At 43.4% G+C, this 19,615-nt stretch overlaps 1 protein-coding gene across 2 annotated transcripts in view; it reads right to left on the bottom strand.

Moving 5' to 3' along the window:
• The window catches only part of TNFRSF21 (TNF receptor superfamily member 21), a 65,580-nt gene that overhangs the window by 25,285 nt on the left and 20,680 nt on the right, over positions 1-19,615 (bottom strand). For both annotated transcript variants that reach the window (XM_029242602.1, XM_029242603.1), the window contains exons 3-4: positions 18,469-18,963; positions 432-697 (exon numbers count right to left, since the gene is read on the bottom strand). In XM_029242602.1, the coding sequence (XP_029098435.1) occupies positions 432-697; positions 18,469-18,963 (761 nt within the window). The remainder of the gene's footprint in view (positions 1-431; positions 698-18,468; positions 18,964-19,615) is intronic.

The raw sequence follows: 19,615 nt of genomic DNA, 5'->3' as shown, positions 1-19,615 counted from the left end.
TGTTCAAAATGTGTTATGCAAAATGAAACTGTAAATTGGGTAACAAGGAATAGATCTAGCCATACAGTCTGATGCCAGAATCCACTCCAAAGGCAAAGATTCTCAAGTTTGCACATTAGAAACACTTGGAGAGCTTTTAAAAATACTGATTCCTAAAAATACTGGTTCCTAGTCCTGTCCCTAGAGATTCTACAGTGACTGGTCTACAGTGGGGTCCAAATACCAAAATTTTTAAAAAGTTCTCTAGATGATTAATGGAAAACCATTGAGAAGTACTGCCCTAGAAGAGGGGTGTGTGTGTGTGAGTGAGACAGAGACAGAACCTAGACACCGACTCTCAGTTCTTTCTCCTTATTACATATACCTGGTAAAGTCTGGAGCACAGGGGCCTAAAGGTTAGTGGGAAAGACAGACAATCCGGGCTGCATTACCTGGGCTGTATCTTCCATCAGGCCACGGATCTTCTCCACGACATCGTTGCGCCGGTGCTGGCGCAGGGCGCTAATTAACTGGGCCAGGCTGGCCTCGGGGCCCCGGATGGTCCAGTGCTGCAGTGCTGCGTAGGCCCGCTCGTGGTCCGCCGTGTACCCGTTGGAGAAAGCGGCCACCTCCCTCTCGCTGGCATTGCACAGAAGCTGATAGATATCCTTCCACTGGCTTCCCACTTGGGCTGCCACAAGCTTCAGGATGTCAATACCTATACCAGACACAAAGTAAAATAAAACACAAATACAGATATGTGAGGTCTTTACAGAAGGCCAATCTGTTTTAATGAACTTAAAGAAGCACGCTTTCCAATGGCTCTCGTCCGTCAAAGGGATGCAGGGCCTCCTACTGCACATGCAGGCCATCCTGGAGACTAGTTAGGTACCCTCCTGCAAATGTCACTTCCAGAACGTGGAACCAGAGGAGCAACCTGGAAGAAAAATAAATCGCCCCTAAACAATATTTTGAAAGTCAAACCCAAACAAAGTACTCAGAGTGATTCCTTTATCGCTGCTAAAAACTGGAACCAAATAAACTAGAGACTCTCAGATGAAAAAAGTGGCGACTTTATAAAATCTAGAAAAGGTAAGCCACAGGTTCAAACTGCAGTGGAGTTTATCCAGCAGGGTCTGGGTAATGGGTGGTGAGAGTCTGGCTATGGTGTCTTGTATATCAACTGATGAAATTCCCAACTGATCCAGCCCAATGGGGGCATTCCTTCAGAACTTCTAACTTCCCATGCTCTAAAATCCTATGCTCAAGAGGCAACTTTCTGATCTATTAGTCAGTCTCCTAAAGTTGACTTGCACAGTTATAATGAAGACAACAGCAAAATGACAATATACTAACACTAGCTATTATCTTCCAGGTATTATGTGAAGGCATTCGCTCATTAACATTCCAACTGCCCGGGTAAGAAAAAACAAAACAAAACAGAAAAGTCAGGCAACTTGCCCAATATCACGAAGGTAGGTGCGTTGGGTTTTGAACCCAACTCACTGGATAACGTTATAAATGGAGTCATCCTGGCTCATCAGTTACTTATAAACTCAATCAGCAGGGGTCTGCAGTCCCCAGATCTGATGAACAGAGGGTGAAAATGCCAAAATCAAATCTTGGGATTTGACAACTCAGGATAAGCACCTGGCACCGACCCTCTGTGAGGTGGGGTTTTCCCTGAGTGGCACACTTTGGTGTCTTCCTCTTTAAGGTACCTTCTCTCTGCAATTACGTATTGGCTTTTCCCAAATTTATCCATGGAGTGTATATATAACCCCACAGTAAGGGCTCTGGTAGGTATCACAACAGGTGAATGAATCTTCTGAATCAATACCACCGTATCTTTGAATGAGGCCATACTCACAAACCCAGATACCAGAGTTATTATAGTTAACAATGTCTTGGCTAACTACAGCTAACAAAGAGGATACACAATGGAATACTATTCAGCCATAAAAAAGAATGAAATAGGGACTTCCCTGGTGGTGCAGTGGATAAGACTCCGAGCTCCCAGTGGAGGGGGTCCAGGTTTGATCCCTGGTTAAGGAACTAGATCCCCCATGCATGCCGCAACTAAGAGTTCACAAGCCACAATTAAGGAGCTGGTGAGCCGTGACTAAGGAGCCCGAGAGCTGCAACTAAGGAGCCCGTCCGCCGCAACTAAGACCCGGTGCAGCCGAATAAAAAAAAAAAAAAAAAAAGAATGAAATAGTGTTATTTGAGCAACATGGGTGGGCCTAGAGATTATCATACTAAGTGAAGTGAGACAGAAAAGACAAATACCATGTGATACCACTTATATGTGGAATCTAAAATATGACACAAATGAACTTATTTACAAAACAGAAACAGACTCACAGATGTGGAAAACACTTATGGTTACCAAACGGGAAAGGGAGTGAGGGAGGAATAAATTAGGAGTTTTGGATTAGCAGAAACAAACTACTATATATAAAATAGATAAACAACAACGTCCTACTGTATAGCACAGGGAACTATATTCAGTATCTGATAATAAACTATAATGGAAAAGAATCTGAAAAAGAATATATATGTGTATAACTGAATCACTTTGCTATACACCAGAAACTAACACAACACTGTAAATCAACCACACTTCAATTTAAAAGGAAAGTTGAAAAAAAGTCTTTAAAACATTTACTACTCAAAAAAAACAGGGGGGGTATTCCCTGGTGGTCCAATGGTTAGGACTCTGTGCTTCCACTGCAAGGAGTACGGGTTCGATCCCTGGTCGGAGAACTAAGATCCCACAGGCCACGGGGCGAGGCCGAAAAAAAAATGAAGTCAAGTTCCCAAGTGAAACTTGGGGAAGAAAGCAAAAGAAGAGAAGAGGAGCTTACTGTGATGGTTAATTGAATTTTTCAATTAACTAGAGGTTAGTTGGGCGGGAAAGAAAAAAAATTTTTTTGCTCCAATCAGTTGTTGGGGAAAATATTTATAAAATGAGCTATCAACTTTTGCCTGAGAAAAGAGCAATAACAATTCCCGAAGTTTCCTTGTAAATGGAGGAATTTGTGGTTCCTCCATGGAAACCCTTCCTCTGCCACGCAATCCCATTGAAGCAGATGACTTGGAAGACTTGCGTGTACATCCTGAACCAACCCCCTGAAAATGGTTTCGGAAAGTAAGTTCCTGGTAGCAGGCTGCTTTCTTGTCAACTGTAAAAGTAGAATGCCACAGATTGAGACCCGACTGTACTTCCCACACTATTTTCCCCGGCGGTGTGAAATACACTTGAACCCGCTGCTTTTCAGTTTTCATAGCAATGTTTAGCCAGATACAGAGCTTCTGATTTCAAGCAAACAGACACCTCAAAAAACAACATGTCTTATTTAGAACCCCGCAGGTAACTTTCAGAAGCAAGCCAGCTCTTTGTGGTTGGTGTGGTCGATTCTTCCAAACACCAAAAGGCTTCTTAGCCCCCGAATCTTAATTTAGGTCAAGTTAACGAAGGCCCACAGTGTCTTACATGGAAACATGGCTGTTTTCTTGTATGTGGGCCCTTTGCTCAAATCTTCGTAGTGCCAGTGACAGTGTGGCTTTGGGCAAACCACTAACTGTCATGTTCATTTCCTCATTTGTACAATGGAGATACTCAGTGTGGTCCCTGGGGATGAGCTGATTAACATTTTCTATAGAGTGGATTTATTTTTGGAAGTACCCCATCATTATAAATGTTCCATACACTGGGCACTACAACTTAAGACTAAATGCATTTCTGATGGAAACACACAGGCTTTATAGAGTAATTACAGAGTTTAAAAGGCTTACGCTTAACAATAGCTCCTTCTTCCAAAAGCCAGTATTTATACTTTTTTTCTGCCACAAAATTAAAAAAAAAAAAGGAAAACATGAAGAATGGGTGCAATGAGATTTTCCTTCAACTAAAATTGACTGGAGGCTAAATTTTAGGTCCACGAATCAGGTTTCACCTCATTCTTTTACTATGTAAACATGGAGTCAACTTCTGTGAACCAGCCTGGATCAACAAGGTTCCTCACCACGGGCCCCTCCCACTTCGGAGCTGATAAATACAAAGACAACCACTACCTCCGGAGACCCCAGCCTCTCAGCCTAGCACAGGATCACAAACCACAGCAGGAGGAGGGAAGACCAGTCTGAACTAGCCCACGACTTTGGTGTACCCTGCCCCCGACCCCACTATCGCCACCAAAGGGAAAAGAAAAACCTGCGGAATATTTCAAGAGTATTTGTTGGGCAGCCACCGTGTGTTAACTTTGTTTGCTGGACTGAAAGCCCTTGGGAGATTTTCAGACAAAGAGTTTAGCACCAAGAAAATGAAGTCACACTGATGAAGTACAAAATCTGATGGGATCTGAAAGTGCTCTTCGTTTAGAAAACAAGTTTCAGGCAAAACTAAACAATACAACTATAGGGCAAAGCAGTAGAATGATTAAACTAAATTGAGATAGCTACCGTTGGGGAGGGAGGGGGGTACGGTAGCTGTCCCCTACTGGATAGGCGCACAGAGGGGACTTCAAAGGTATTCCTGAGGTTCAATTTCCTAAGCTGGATGGTGGGGAAATGGGTCTTCTTTTTATTTTATTATTGTATTTGATATTTATGTTATTATTCCTTTTAAAGCTACATACATATATATAACACACATATATAGATATATTTGCATATACTTCATACCTATACATACTATGATGTGGGATACATAATTTTTTTAATGTTTAATTTTATGGGTGAGGAATCTCATGTAGAAAGGTTAGTGACTAGTTCAAGGTTGCCCAGCTACTTAGTGGTACCTCTGTTGTGGTTAATAGGGAATATGGTATCGCAGAGGAACATTGCTATTCGCTGGAACTATGCTCCTAGGGCACAGTCCACATATGAATGCACTCGGCATAGACCATGGTGCGTGTACGTCTTCCTGGCCTGTTATTACTGACCAAGCAGGTGCTTGGAAAGTTTTTCTTTAGGGCTAGCAGGTGTAGTTCTTTCCTTTAAAACTATGGTACCCTTTTTTTTTTAAAAAAAAGGAAGTTTCATCAAGCTTTTTCTGTACAGGACAAGAATAAGTATTTTAGGCTTTGAGAACCATACAGTCTCTGTTGCAAGTTCTCAACTCTGTTGTTAGGTGACAGCGGCCATAAGCAGTACAAGTGAGCCCACGTGCTAAAGTTCTCCAACCCCTGAAACTGTAGCAATTTAAAGAGACCACAGCTAGACTGTCAAACGGCAGAAAGATTTAGAAAAGCATTGTTAAAAGAAACACACACACAAAGCCCCCCAAATGAAAGTTCCTACCCCAATGATCAATCTCAATGTGAAATGATAGTAAAATAGAGACCAAATCTCTGCGTGGCTGGGTGCCCTGGTCATCTGTCCATCAGCGTTCCAACAATTTTCATCTAGAATGGAGACAGTCACCATGTGTTGAATTAAGCTAACTTGTTTAGCGTGATGCCAAATCTCTTTTTTTCTTAGGTTGAAAAGCTATACAACCGTCAACGCACAGAAGTGCTGACTGATAGGCAACGAGCTTAACTTCGCTTTTCTTGTGATGGCAGGTCCTGGAGCCCTGGAGAACGGCTGAAGTTTCCAAAGAAGTCGTGACGCAGCCAAGCCCTATAAACCAGGGGCTGTACTTGCCAGGGGCTGTGTATGAGAAGGTGGTTCTGGCACCAGGGAAATGGCTTGTGACTTTTAAGATGCAGGTAGTAGAAAGATCATAAACTTGCTAATCCCAAGATACAGTTTCAAACTCCATGACTTGTTACTTGTGTGACATGGGGCAAATGACCTCTAAGATTTCAGTGTACTCACCAGTAAAACGAAAATACCATCTCTTATCTCATAGGCTGGGTAAGGAGATGTACGGGGTCAAGTATTAAACCTGCAAAGCACTTTGGTTCTCCTTCCTCTGTCCCCTCCATTTCTGGACAAGAGTCACTGGGGCAACGAAGCTGACAGGCGGGAGGAGTTCTGCATAGACATCGGTTTTAGCACCAGGACCACAGGCGCTGAACAATGAGGCCGGGCACCAGCATCCTCGCCTCCTGGGTTTTTCAGAACCTCACCAGTATGTGTCCGAAGGGGCACCTCTGCACAAGAGGGGCACCACCCACAGAAAGGCACATGTGAGAGGTCAACGCTGCCCCCCACCACACACAGGGCATCATAACAGGACTCGGGGGGGTTCTTCCGAATGAGCGGGCTCTGCCCAGCTCTGCTGTGAGGGAGCTCAAGGAAAAGGCACAAGGTGAGCAGTTGGGTTATTGTGGAAGACATGGCATTTTCCCATGCGTTATAAAACCCTGAATCAGATATAATCTGGGTGACAACCCTCATCGGAGGCTCAATGTCAACGTCAGTATGCAAAAAAAGTTCCTCCTCTTTTAATATGAACCTGAATTGACCTTTTCAAGAGAAGGTATTAACGCTCCTTCCTTTTGGAGATAAATATCTGAAATGAGTGCCATCATTCAGAAGCCATGGTAGGGCTTCCCTGGTGGTTGAGAGTCCGCCTGCCGATGCAGGGGACACGGGTTTGTGCCCCGGTCCAGGAAGATCCCACATGCCGCGGAGCGGCTGGGCCCGTGAGCCATGGCTGCTGAGCCTGCACGTCCGGAGCCTGTGCTCCCCAACGGGAGAGGCCACAACAGTGAGAGGCCCGCGTACCGCAAAAAAAAAAAAAGTCTGGCTTTAGCATGCCATGATGGCCTTCCCTGTACAATGGTCATGTCCTCAGAGATGCCTTTTCTGGCCACCTTCTGCCCGAGCCCCATGTCTGCTTCGATCACCATTATCCCCAGCTACTCCCGGAGCCTAGCACATAACAAAAGTACAATGAATATCTCTGAATGAATGAATGAGAGCCTTTTTACATCCCTCCCCTCTTGCCTGAACCTCCTCCCCACCATTTGTTATCCCATTAGCCCCTGTAACTTAAGTCCCTAAAAATGAGAGGGACCAAATGCACATCCTTGCTGTGTAGCCCTGCCAGATCTACAGTCTCTATGATGACAAGAAGAAAGGCCCACGTGTGGCTGCCAATGGGGGAAACGTGGGCTTCCTGGCACAGGAACCCAGCCGTTGTGCAATAACCTCTCCCTCTGCTGGTGCCCTCTTCCCATTGAGGGCGGTCCACTGAATCCATGTGAGGGCCCAGAGCTCACGAGGCAAAGAGGTCCCACCATGGCGGAAACCTCCTCCAGAGATAAGCTATCCAGGCCACGGTCTGGCTGGCCTGATAACATAGTAAATGCTCCTAAAAGCAACAACCCCACATGTGCATGGTTTTTTTTTGCAGTAACCAGCATGTCATAGGATGGTTAAAACATGCTATATCAGGACTTCCCTGGCGGTCCAGAGTTTAAGACTCTACGATTCCATTGTAGGGGGCATGGGTTCGATCCCTGGTCAAGGAACTAAGATCCCGCGTGGCCAAAAACAAAAACAAAAGGCAAAAAACATACTATATCTAAAGTGATCACTCCCAAAGCATCACACAGGAAACTGTTTCATCCACGCCAGGAACTTGGTTGGCCCCAAGTTAAAAATACTCCTTCCCTATTGAGGTAAAAAGTTGGAGGAACTGTTTAGATTTCATCTGAAACCCCAAAAGTGATTTCCAAAGCTGAATTCATCAGTATCTTGTTGAAGGTTCAATAGGCAATCATTACAAGCTCAGATGAATCTCGGGAGCCGCTAAAAACCACCGTGCAAAGGTCTCGTGGTTAATGGAAGAACTGTTTACCAAGGGCAAACTCTATCAAAGCAGTAGGAATGGAAGATATAAATTTCACTGAGGCTGTGAGGACAAAACTAATAACCTTTTCTTTCATTCCAGGAGGAAAACAAAACAACACAAAATGCCCTCTTCCTCCCTGTCTCAGCCTCTGTATGAAGCTGTTCGTTTATTCATATAATGAAAATGTACTGAGCCCTTACTGAGCACCAGACACGATTCTGGGCATTGCGGACGTGGCAGCGAATGAGACAAAACAAAATCCTTTTTCCTGGTGAAGTCTGCATTCTGTTGGGGAACGTGGGAAGTAATAAAATATTCCATACGTTGCACAGCCAGGAGTGCTAAGACAGCAGGGGAAGGGGACCGAGGGGGCAGGGCTGCAATTTTAGATATGGGACCTTCTCCCTGATAACTCAAAGAAGGCTCCACTGAGCTAACGTTGGAATCGAGCCCTAATGGAGGTGAGGGAGCAAGTCCTGCGGAGGGAACCGCAGGTAGAAAGGGAGGATGGGTGCTGGCACGTACAAAGAGGGCAGGAAGACCAGTGTGGCTGCAACAGTGAGTGGTGGGGAGTGTGGTGGGCGTCAGAGGCTAGATACGAATGGCCAGGAGGGGAGTACAGATTGCACTGGGCTTTCAGGCTGCCGCTCCCCGTGCAGTGAAAAGTCACTGGGGATTCTGACATTTCAAGGACAGGACTGCCGCGATGTGACTTACATGGAACAGGATCACTCTGGCCGTTGTGAAAAGAATAAACTAAAAGGGGCACAGGCAGAAGTGGAGCAACCAGTTCAGAGGCCATGGCAATGACCCAGGAGGGAGGTGACAGTGCCTTGGGGCCAGGGTGGTGGCTGTGGAAATGAGGGCAAATGGTGGCCTTCTGCATCTGTTTTGAAGGTAGTGCTGATTGGATTGGCTAGTGGCTTGAATATGGGGTGAGAAAGCAGGAAAGGAGTTAAGGATGATGCTAAGGTTTTGCTCGGAGGAGCAGGAAGACCAGCGGGGCCATTTTCCGCGCTGGGCAACTGATGTGAAGAGCACAGTTCGGGATTCAGGTTTTCACATCTTAAGTGGGAGGTGCCTCTTGGACATCTGGGTCCATCAGGCAGGTGGGAGGCTATCTGTATGTTGAGTTCGGGTACAAGATCCAGGCTGGGTAGATGCACTTGGGAATTAGCAGAAGATAGATGGCATTTAAAGCTATGGGTCACCCAGGGAAGGGGTGTGTGAGGGTAGAAAAGAGGGTTGAGTCCTGAGCCCCGGGGCTCTCCATTATTCAGAGGTGGGGTCCAAGAGGAGGAAATAGCCAAGGAGCTGGAGAAGGAACAGCCAGAGAGGTGGGAGGAGAGCAAGAGAGGGTGGAGTCCAGGAAGCCAAAGGAAGGAAGTGTTTCAGGAAGAAGGGAACCAAGGGACCCAGTAGGCCGTAGAGGAAAACTCAAAACCGAACAATGCAGTGAGAATCGTGCTGTCAGACTACGTGGAAAAGAGGCCAGATTGGGGCTAAAACATTGCTACCATATTTTAGAGGTGCTAAAACATCTAAATGCACTTTTTAAAAACTGAAATATAGTTGATTTACAGTGTTCCACGTATACAGCAAAGTGATTCAGATATAGATAGATTGATAGATAGATAGGTATTCTTTTTCAGATTCTTTTCCCTTATAGATTATTACAAGATATTGAATACAGTTCCCTGTGCTATACAGTAGTAGGTCCTTGTTGGTTATCTATTTTATATACAGTAGTATGTACCTGTTAATCCCAAATTCCCAGTTTATCCCTCCCCCACTCCTTCCCCCTTTGATAACCACAAATTTGTTCTCCAAATCTGTGAGTCTAATTCTGTTTTGTAGATAAGTTCATTTGTATCAGCGTTTTAGATTCCACGTATAAGTGATATATATGTTTTTGACCAATGCCTTTCCGTAGCTTGGTTGCAGTGTGCTTTTTTCCTTAGTGGTGTATAAAATAATGGTGCGTCTCACAATCAGTGGTGTCTTAGATTTGACGAAATATAGTAAGAACTATTATTTTTTTAATTTATAAACTTGAACCCGCCTAATTTTTACAATCTGACATACCATCAACAACCTAATACGTCAAATTCTGTTCATACGCTGCAAGGGTAACGACCAATTACTCGTGAAGAACAATCAACAGAATTAGAGAAATTCCTCCTTCTCTGCAAAATCTGCTTACATAATACCTGAGCAGGTTGATTCAAGGACACTCATTTGTAAGGATTTTCTTTTCTACTTGTATTTTAGCCCTACATGGGGAAAATGCTTATGTGTTTTTCAGTATCCCAAACAGCTTAAATTCAAAAGCTGTTCAATAAATTAGAGAAAAAAATATACATTTAAAACATAAACACCTGTCCTCTAAAGCCTAGAGGAAGAAGCCATTGGTAGGTGGGCCTGGGGAGGACAACAGCCTTCCAAGGGCAAAGGCCACACCTTTCTTTCTTTTTTTTTTTTTTTTAGTGCTTTATTTTTATTTTTATTTTTTTACATCTTTATTGGAGTATAATTGCTTTACAATGGTGTGTTAGCTTCTGCTTTATAACAAAGTGAATCAGTTATACATATACATATGTTCCCATATCTCTTCCCTCTTGCGTCTCCCTCCCTCCCACCATCCCTATCCCACCCCTCTAGGTGGTCACAAAGCACCGAGCTGATCTCCCTGTGCTATGCGGCTGCTTCCCACTAGCTATCTACCTTAAGTTTGGTAGTGTATATATGTCCATGCCTCTCTCTCACTTTCTCACAGCTTACCCTTCCCCCTCCCCATATCCTCAAGTAGGTCTGGGTCTTTTATCCCTGTCTTACCCCTAGGTTCTTCGTGACATTTTTTTTTCTTAAATTCCATATATATATGTGTTAGCATACGGTATTTGTCTTTCTCTTTCTGACTTACTTCACTCTGTATGACAGACTCTAGACTCTGTGCACGAGATAATGCTTTTGAGGCTGTCGCAATAAGAGGCTTTTCTACTGCAGTGGTTGTGTGTGCTTTATAATTCTCAAACATCTTAGAGGTTCAACCGAAAGGTGCCATCGGCTGGAAGTAGCATTACCGGAAGCAAAGGTGGCAAAGACCGGGGTTGGGGAGCATGGGATGGAGAACAGCCCGCCTGTTCCTGCCTGCTCCCAGAAAATGACTGCGGCCCTGGGGGCAGAGCAAGGGCACAGCAACCTCTTAAATGGAATAATCTGCTCCCTTCAGCCCGGCTTCCCGGTGTTTACACTTCAAGTCTACTTCCCGTAGGAAATTTGGGCTGACAGACAGGATGACTGTCTAGAATTTGGAGTCCAGGAGCCTTTTGGCAAAGGGAGGAGGGTTTCTTTGGTTGCAGCTGCTGCCGTCTGGGGCTGAGAAAACTACCACCAAGTTCAACAGATGTGAGTTCCAATTAGCACGACTCCATCACCTCTGACTTATCTGAAACAGCCTTTATGTTTTCAAACAGCCCTCAGAGCCTTCAGCCATTGGGTATCTGGCTTTAGAATTTTTCCATTTCAAGCAATCCAAGAAAACAGTGAAGAGTAGGAAATCGGGGTGATTTCTATGGAGGAAAACTCATTATTGGTGACAATTTTTCAGTTGTTTTATTTCAGAACAAGCTGGGTTTTGCTAAGGGAAATAAAATTTTCTTGATTGAGCACAATTTAAAAAAATCAACCATAGAAACTAGAAATTTCTAACATTGGAAAAATTAAAATCCAGATGCCAAGAACCAGAAAAATAAATCCAGATTCTAAGAATCAAGGGGCAGTGTCCAGAGTCAGATCAGTGCCTGGGTTTAAAGCCTAGCTACTGCCCTTTTGTAGCTGTGCGACCTCGGGCAAGTGATTCTCTGTACCTCAGTTTTCCCACCTGTAAAATGGCCATGATAGTGGCCTACCTCATATGGTTAAGAAAAATCAAGTTAATATTTATAAAAAATGCTTAGAACAGGATATGGCATTCAGTAAGCACGATACAAGTCTTTGTTAAAGAAAAGTAGACAATGAAAACTTAATGGTAGCAGAAACCTTTCTTATAAGGTTAGAAAATTATATTAGTAAGTCACAGTTTATTCCATCTTTTGCACCCCAAAATCACCTCAAGATCTTGCCTATGTGGGTGGTAGCAAACACTCCCTAATCTCACTTTAGAAAAATGTAAAGTGGAAAAGTACTTATTATTGAATTCCTAATGCACTTCATTCGTTCTTCATTTCTCAACACTGCTTATGGTGGTTTTAATAATTCAGGCAAAATGTTATGTCATTCCTGAAACCTGACTGAAGAGTAGATTGATGTTGTTCCAACGCATCCAAGGCACAGATGTCAGTTACTCAGCATCTGTCCCTAACCAACCCCCGCAACTTCGGGGAAATATTTATAAGAGACACACAATCACAATTCCGCTCTTACAATTCAATGGCATCTTCCTGCTTCCCCTCGAAAGAGGGTGAAGTCTGCAGAGTTGCAAAACTGAGGGATGGTTTTCCTTCATAAGCCCCAATAAAAACCACTTCTCCCACACGGGGCCAATCCTAAAGAAGGAAGCAGTTTTTCTCAGCCTATTGCTGGGTTTTTGTAAGTAATCAGAATTCTGGGAGGAAAGGAAGCATTTATTCTCAGCCTATTGTTGGGATTTGTAGGGACCCAGAACTGAGAACATGGTCGTTACGGAGTAAAACCTAAAGACCACAGAGATGGGAGGGGATGTGTATCTGCTTGTTTGCTGGGTAAGGCAGGATGATGTCCTGTTTTGCTTTGCTTGAGCAGTGAGTTGTGGATGGGGGAAAGGATGGAAGAAATAAAAAATATATTACCAGAAACTCAAGATCTAAAATAGAGCTCAGTGCCAGGACAATATCTGAACCTTTTAAGTAAGCGCACTAAGCCAATTCTGTCCTGTTCCTTAAGCAGCATTGTTTTCCCTAAGAACAGTCTTTAGGTACAGATTGGGACGTCAAAGTTATGCAAAAACATGGATGGACCTAGAGATGATCATACTAAGTGAAGCAAGTCACGCAGAGAAAGACAAATACCGTATAATATCACTTATATGTGAAATCTAAAAAAATGACACAAATGAACTAATGAACTTATTCATGAAACAGAAACAGACTCACAGACATAGAAAACAAAGTTATGGTTACCGAAGGGGAAAGGGTGAGGGAGGGATAAATTAGGAGTTTGGGTTTAACAGATACAGACTACCATAGGACCTAATGTATAGCACAGGGAACTATATTCAATACCTTATAATAACCTATAATGGAAAAGAACCTAAGAAAGAATATAGATAGATAGGTAGATAGATAGGTAGATAGATATAACCAAATCACTTTGCTGTACCACAAACTAACACAACATTGTAAATCAACTATACTCCAATTAAAAAAATTTTTTTAATTTAAAAATTAAAAAAAAAGAAATAGTATCTCGTTCTACAGAATGAGCCCTTTGCCTTTTTGCTGCTGCAGGTACAAAACGGTCTGCTTGAGAAAACATCCACCAGCTACCTTCACAATCCCTTTTGCGTCCACTGAAAGGAGACGCTGTCTTTATACAACACGTGCTTTAAGAAACTACACAGGGAAGGATTACTGTCCCTGTCACATGCTTCCGATCTCCCTAAGATCCAGGACTATGAATGTGCTCATCAGGAACTAAGTGCAGTTTAAACAAGGTAAGTCCAATTCCTTTGTCTCTCACCCTTTTTTCCCCTCATTTTTCTTCATAGCCTGAAGTCTGAAAGAAAAAGGGAATGCGACTGAAGAGAGACATTGTCCGTTTTTTGCTCCCTTTCTCACTATCCAGAACCTCCTCCACAAGTATTTCAGGGCAATTTCCACACCTCACCTGCTTTCCAAACTTCCCCTCAAAATCCCAAGGGCAACGGGGCTGCTGGGAACCCAACTTCATACTCATCACAAATAGTTACAGGTCACAAATAGGAAGAGAGAGAAGTGGGGAAGGCAGAAGGGAGGAGAGGAACAAAGGAAGGAAAGTCAATAGCAAGGACCCATATTAGAAACAGCACCGAGAGAACGGCACTGGCTCCCGTTCTCAAGCCATCTCTGTCCTTAACTGGGACAGGACCACACTGTTCTGTATGATCCATAATCCTAACGAAGTGAATGAGGTGACTGTTTTAAGATCACTTGAGGCTTTCTCAGTGCAATGGACGGCCAGTGCGTACACGCTAAGTGTCACTCTCCTTACTTTGGTGCTTTTTGTTTCCAAAGCGATCAAACAAAAAAAATATTGTTTTTCGTGTAAATTCCCAAATAACATGAACCCACATTAATCTTTAAGTTGAACAATTTGGACCCCCACTTGCCCCATTATGCTTGGGTTATGTTATCAAAAGAACTAAAATTTTTAAAAACGACAAAAAGGGACTTCCCTGGTGGCTCAATGGTTAGGAGCCCTCCTGCCAATGCAGGGGACATGGGTTCGAGCCCTGGTCCGGGAAGATCTCACATGCCACAGAGCAACTAAGCCTGTGTGTCACAACTACTGAGCCTGCGCTCTAGAGCCTGCAAGCCACAACTACAGAGCCCGTGGGTCACAACTACTGAAGCCCGCATGCCTACAGCCCGTGCTTCCAACAAGAGAAGCCACCGCAATGAGAAGCCCGAGCACTGCAACAAAGAGTAGCCCCTGCTTGCCGCAACTAGAGAAAGCCCGCGCTCAGCAACAAAGACCCAACGTAGCCAAAAAGAAAAAGACAAAAACATGGCACATTAAGCATTAACAATAGACTTACATCTTGATGACACTTGGACCTAGTAATAAACTCTTAAATAAATTCTGAATGGACATTGAATTCCTGCTGCTGAAAAGGACATACTACAGGAAACCACAGTACAGTCCCAATCTACCAACAGAAAGTAGCTATGACTCCAGAAAGGAAGGAAACATACAAAATGCCACAGCCCCTCAGTCTCGCATCCTCCTGGCCACATAAGGTCTCGTCATGTGTTTCCAACACTAGGATTCCATGGAAGTAGGGAGGCAGTTTTGTGGAGTTCAACTTTAAAACTGTAAACCCATGGAAGGCAGAGAGGGATGAGTGGAACCAAAAGAGGCTCTTGATGGTGAGAAAGATGGGAACCACTGGGCTGGCTTCACAGTGCTGGGGGTCTACAAGGCATTCAGGAGCATGGCACCATCTGTTTAAGGTGGGTAAGGGTTAAGTGAGGTCCTACACGACCTCTTATACAGAATACACAGGACTAGGCGATTTTATCCCCACCCTCATCCTCTTGAACAATTCAGTGTGAAATGGACAAGGACCAGAAAACGATCTTATTATACAGGATTATCTGCTGCCCAGAACTCACTGCAATCAGATCAACACGGTATTGTTTCGAGAGGCCTCTCTGAGCACCTGGAATGGTTTTTCTGAAACAGAACCTCTCTTTGTTATGGGATTTTACCTGGGTGTACCTTTGAGAATAGCAATTTGGAAACAGACCTTCCTTAAAAAAACACCTTAAACATAAACTCCCCAATGCAAAATCCCGGGGAAAAAGGTTAAGCTACTGGAAGAGATAATAACGTCTGAGCGAGACGACTGTGATTTAGTTGGAAAAGTGTATTGCTGAAATACTGCTTTCTCGGAAGGTAGGCTCAGGTTTTGTTTAATTTGGCACTTCCATTCTTTCTACAAAATAGGATTGTTTCAAGGACACAGACATAGTAGTTTGTTTACAAGGTTACAGTGGCCATAAGAATGCCTAAGATCATGGTATTAAATTGCTTTCTGCTGCTGGACCAGATTTACTTCTACAACTCCCTGTGTTCTCAAGAATTCTGAAAACTGCACTGCAAGAGAGTTTAGAACTATAGCTGACCATAATCTAATCTATAAATCCAGCTATTAAAGTAATGGAGTCGTTTCTTTAATAAAGTGAGGGCTTCCCTGGTGGCGCAGTGGTTAAGAATCCGCCTGCCAATGCAGGGGACACGGGTTCGATCCCTGGTCCAGGAAGATCCCACATGCTCCGAGGCACCTAAGCGCACCACAGCTACTGAGCCTGTGGTCTAGAGCCCTCAAGCCACAACTACTGAGCCCGCGTGCTGCAAATACTAAAGCCTGTGTGCCTGGAGCCCGTGCTCTGCAACAGGAGAAGACACCACAGTGAGAAGCCCGCACACCGCAACGAAGAGTAACCCCGGCTCGCCACATCTAGAGAAAGCCCGCGTGCAGCAACGAAGACTCACGCAGCCAAAAATAAAATAAATAAATAAATTTATTAAAAAATAAAATGAATAATGAGAGGAGAGTTCCAAATATTTACATAATTAAGCACAATGTGAACACTGTTTTCTGCTAATTAGATATATTAGAACAAGTGTTCTGCCTGGCCACCTTAAAGGACAATTTAATGAAATATAGGATCCTAGGCAGGATCCTATACCAGAGGAAAAAGTATGCTGTTTATCAAGGGCCTTACTGGGTCAACTGACAACTATGGAATATGGACAGCAAATTAAAATATTATATCCATGTTAAATTTACTGAAGTTGAAAACTGTGCTGGTTTTTTAAGAGAATATCCTTACTGTTAGGAAATACATACTGAAGAATCTAGGCATAAATGGTCATAAAATGGTTCAGAAAAATTATTTTATGTCTGTATATATGTGCATATACATGCTATATATTGTGTACTATGGAACATTATATTATATAACATTATATATAACACAGATTATTCTACATGGCACATTTTATAATATAAAATTTATATTTTTATAGAAAGAGAGCACATGATAATGCAAAAGGGCAAAATGTTAACAATAGGTCAATCTGGGCACAGGTATATAGATATTCTTTGTACTATTTTTGTAATTTTTCCATACGTTTGAGATTATATCCAAATAAAAATTTTTTATTAAAAAGGAGGAAGAATTGGAGCCTCCCTTGCCCAGATGGTTGCCTGCAAAGGGTTGTTTTATTCAAGTCTGTATAGGCTCATCCCAAGTCGGAGGTTCACCCCAGTCTGACTTTCACTTGGTTTGATCGTTCATACAAATTAGCAAAAAGAAGCAAAATGAGTTGTTCTTTTAAACTTTCTCTACATTTCTGATTACAAAAGTAGCATGTACTTATCATAGAAAATTTGGGGAAAAGACAGAAAACTAATAAAGAAGGAAAAAAATCCACATAAATCTCACCAAATCCCACCAAACTGGAAGAAACATCATTGTCATTTTGGCATATTTCCTTCAGTCTTTATTCCCAAATTTTAAGAGAACTAGGATAATATTCTATAAAGTGTGTAGTGCGGAGCTTTTTTTTCTTCCCATTCTTTAACCTAGTATAAACATTTTCCTATGTCATGGGTAAAAAGTAAAAAACTTCATAATAAAATCTTCAATGTCAACATAATATTCTACTATATAGATATGCCATAATTTACATAGCCATTTCCCTAAAACCAGCCCTTTGAGTATTTCCAGTTTTTATTTATTACAAATAATGCTGAATTAAAAGTTCAAGATCTTTGTGCTTAAATTTTTTTTTAATATTTCTGGTTTATATCTTTATGATAGATTCACAAAAATAGAATTGCTGGGCCAAAGAGTATAAACATTTTTAAGACTCAATACAAAAGGCCAAACCACCTTTTAGGAAGTTAAGCTTACCCCTTTATCTTTTTTGTTTGTTTTTTGTTTGTTTGTTTTGCGTTACGTGAGGCTCTCACTGCTGTGGCCTCTCCCGTTGCGGAGCACAGGCTCCGGACGCTCAGGCTCAGCGGCCATGGCTCACGAACCCAGCCGCTCCGCAGCATGTGGGATCTTCCCGGACCGGGGCATGAACCCGCGTCCCCTGCATCGGCAGGCGGACTCTCAACCACTGTGCAACCAGGGAAGCCCTCCCCTTTATCTTTAAGGAAAACGATCCCAAATGGGATTATCAAAACTTTGAGCTGAAATATCATTTAAGGGAAGTTACTGCCACAGTCTGAAAACTGTAGTCTTCAGATCACACTTAGCTGCTAGGACACGTTCTATAAGCTATTTTTTGCCTTCAAAAGAGGAAGAACTGAAAATTCCAGCCTATATCCGCACACACTGACAACTAGGAAAAAGATACAGGGCCCAGCCTCAGATGATAACCGATATACTAAGCTTTGAGTGTCTAAAACCCAAAAGACCTTTCGATCTTCCTGACAGAAATGCGATCCTAAAAATATAAGGGGGAAAAAGTACATGTGAGAAAAGTGATAGGAACCTAAAAGCAAGGTTCAAATTCAACAAGGCAAATTTAAGACAAGTTGTTTTTTTCCTCCCTCAATTTTCTGAGCAGTCTCCTGTGAGAAGCAAGGGCTCCAAAGTCAGGAGACATGGATTCAGTCCCATCTGTCCCGAACAAAAGACTCCCCTGGGTCAACGCAGCCAAACCTCTCTGAACTTGATTCCCTCACTTGTTAAATGATGAGGTTGAACAAAGTCCCTAAAGGTCACTCTCACGTCTCTGATGCCAAAACCCTGTCCTCTAAATGTGCCACGGGGACAGGTGGCAGAGGAGTTATTCTCTCTGAACGTTATTATGTCGAATGCTGACCACCTCCTTTTTCGTAATGCGACTGAGATCAAACAGCACTTGGTATTCAAAGGAGATTCCAGAAACTTTGCATTTCCCATTCCTTCCGCCCACAGGGACTAGGGAGGGAGAGGCGGGGGATCTGGAAGCAAGGGGAAAAGATGGGGGAGGCTTACCGTGGCCATTGCAGTAGTAGATCCACTTCTCCCGGTGCTGGGTGGGGGTCATGGATTTCTTGAGCCCCGCCTTTTCCACAATGGTGCTGGGATCCTGCCGGGGCCCCTTCTTCAGAGTCCTCGAGCTTTTCCGGATACTGCACACCACTATGACCACGAGCACCAGCAGCAGGAAAAGCACGATCATCCACGGCAGATGCTCATTGACATCAAAATGCTTGTGTGAGTTCTGCCTGGGATGGCCCCTCTTGAGGCCTTTGATGGGCGTGCTGGACTTCTCGCCCCCAGTGGCCTCCATGGATGGCAGCAGCTTCAGGATGTGTCTGTGGTAGGGGCCTTGCTGGTGGTGGACTACCTGGAGGTTTGGGAGGGTCTTGTTCATACCTTCCTCCCCCTTCGCTGAGCTTGTGTTCTCAGGGACTGTCCCTTCCTGGATGCCACTCGGCACCTTTGGTCTAACAGAGGCAGAAGAGTTGGATTCTGTTGAGTTCATGCCTAGAAAAAAGAGTAAGGAGGGGGGAAGAGCTTTTCTATATGTGGGGCTCTATACATTCCCTCCTCTTCCTAGTCATCTCCAAACCAGGCCAGATAATCCAAGAAAAGACGACCTTTGGAGCTTAAGAATAAATGGCATTGTACATTTTCATTAAAACCCTGACAGCACCTTTATGGAGAAGGTAAAAACTCAGCTTAACAGCTAAACTCACTTCCTCATGTCAAAACCATCCTCAGGGATCCAGTGTCTGAGCTTCACAGCAGCTTCTCCTGTGCTGCTTATACTGAGTCAACCCTTAATTGTTTTGATTATTCAGAAAACTAGTTCCAATTGAATTCCTTTGTCCTTTAGTTTCTTTATTGCTACTCTCCCACCAGTTGGCTATTTCACGATGCAGTGGTAAAATGGAGAATATGACTAAAATAAAGAAAAGAGCTCGAACTCCAGTCTAAGTCTGACTAGTGAAAGGTTCAGTGAGACAGGTCAGTGAGTAAAATCAGGCAGGACTTACTTAGTATGTGCTGGTGATAAGAGGAACCAGATTTGGGCAGGCAGCTCAGTGGACTGCTTTCGGAGAAGCTTCCACAAGCATTCTCTATTAAGGAGTGAAGCCTGGGAATTTGAGTCCCAAGAGACAGGACCTGGCCTGAA

This window comes from Monodon monoceros, unplaced genomic scaffold (assembly GCF_005190385.1).
Source record: "Monodon monoceros isolate NGI ecotype Baffin Bay Population unplaced genomic scaffold, NGI_Narwhal_1 Super_Scaffold_3, whole genome shotgun sequence".
NCBI lineage: Eukaryota > Metazoa > Chordata > Mammalia > Artiodactyla > Monodontidae > Monodon > Monodon monoceros.
This window is presented reverse-complemented; position numbering and strand designations above follow the sequence as displayed.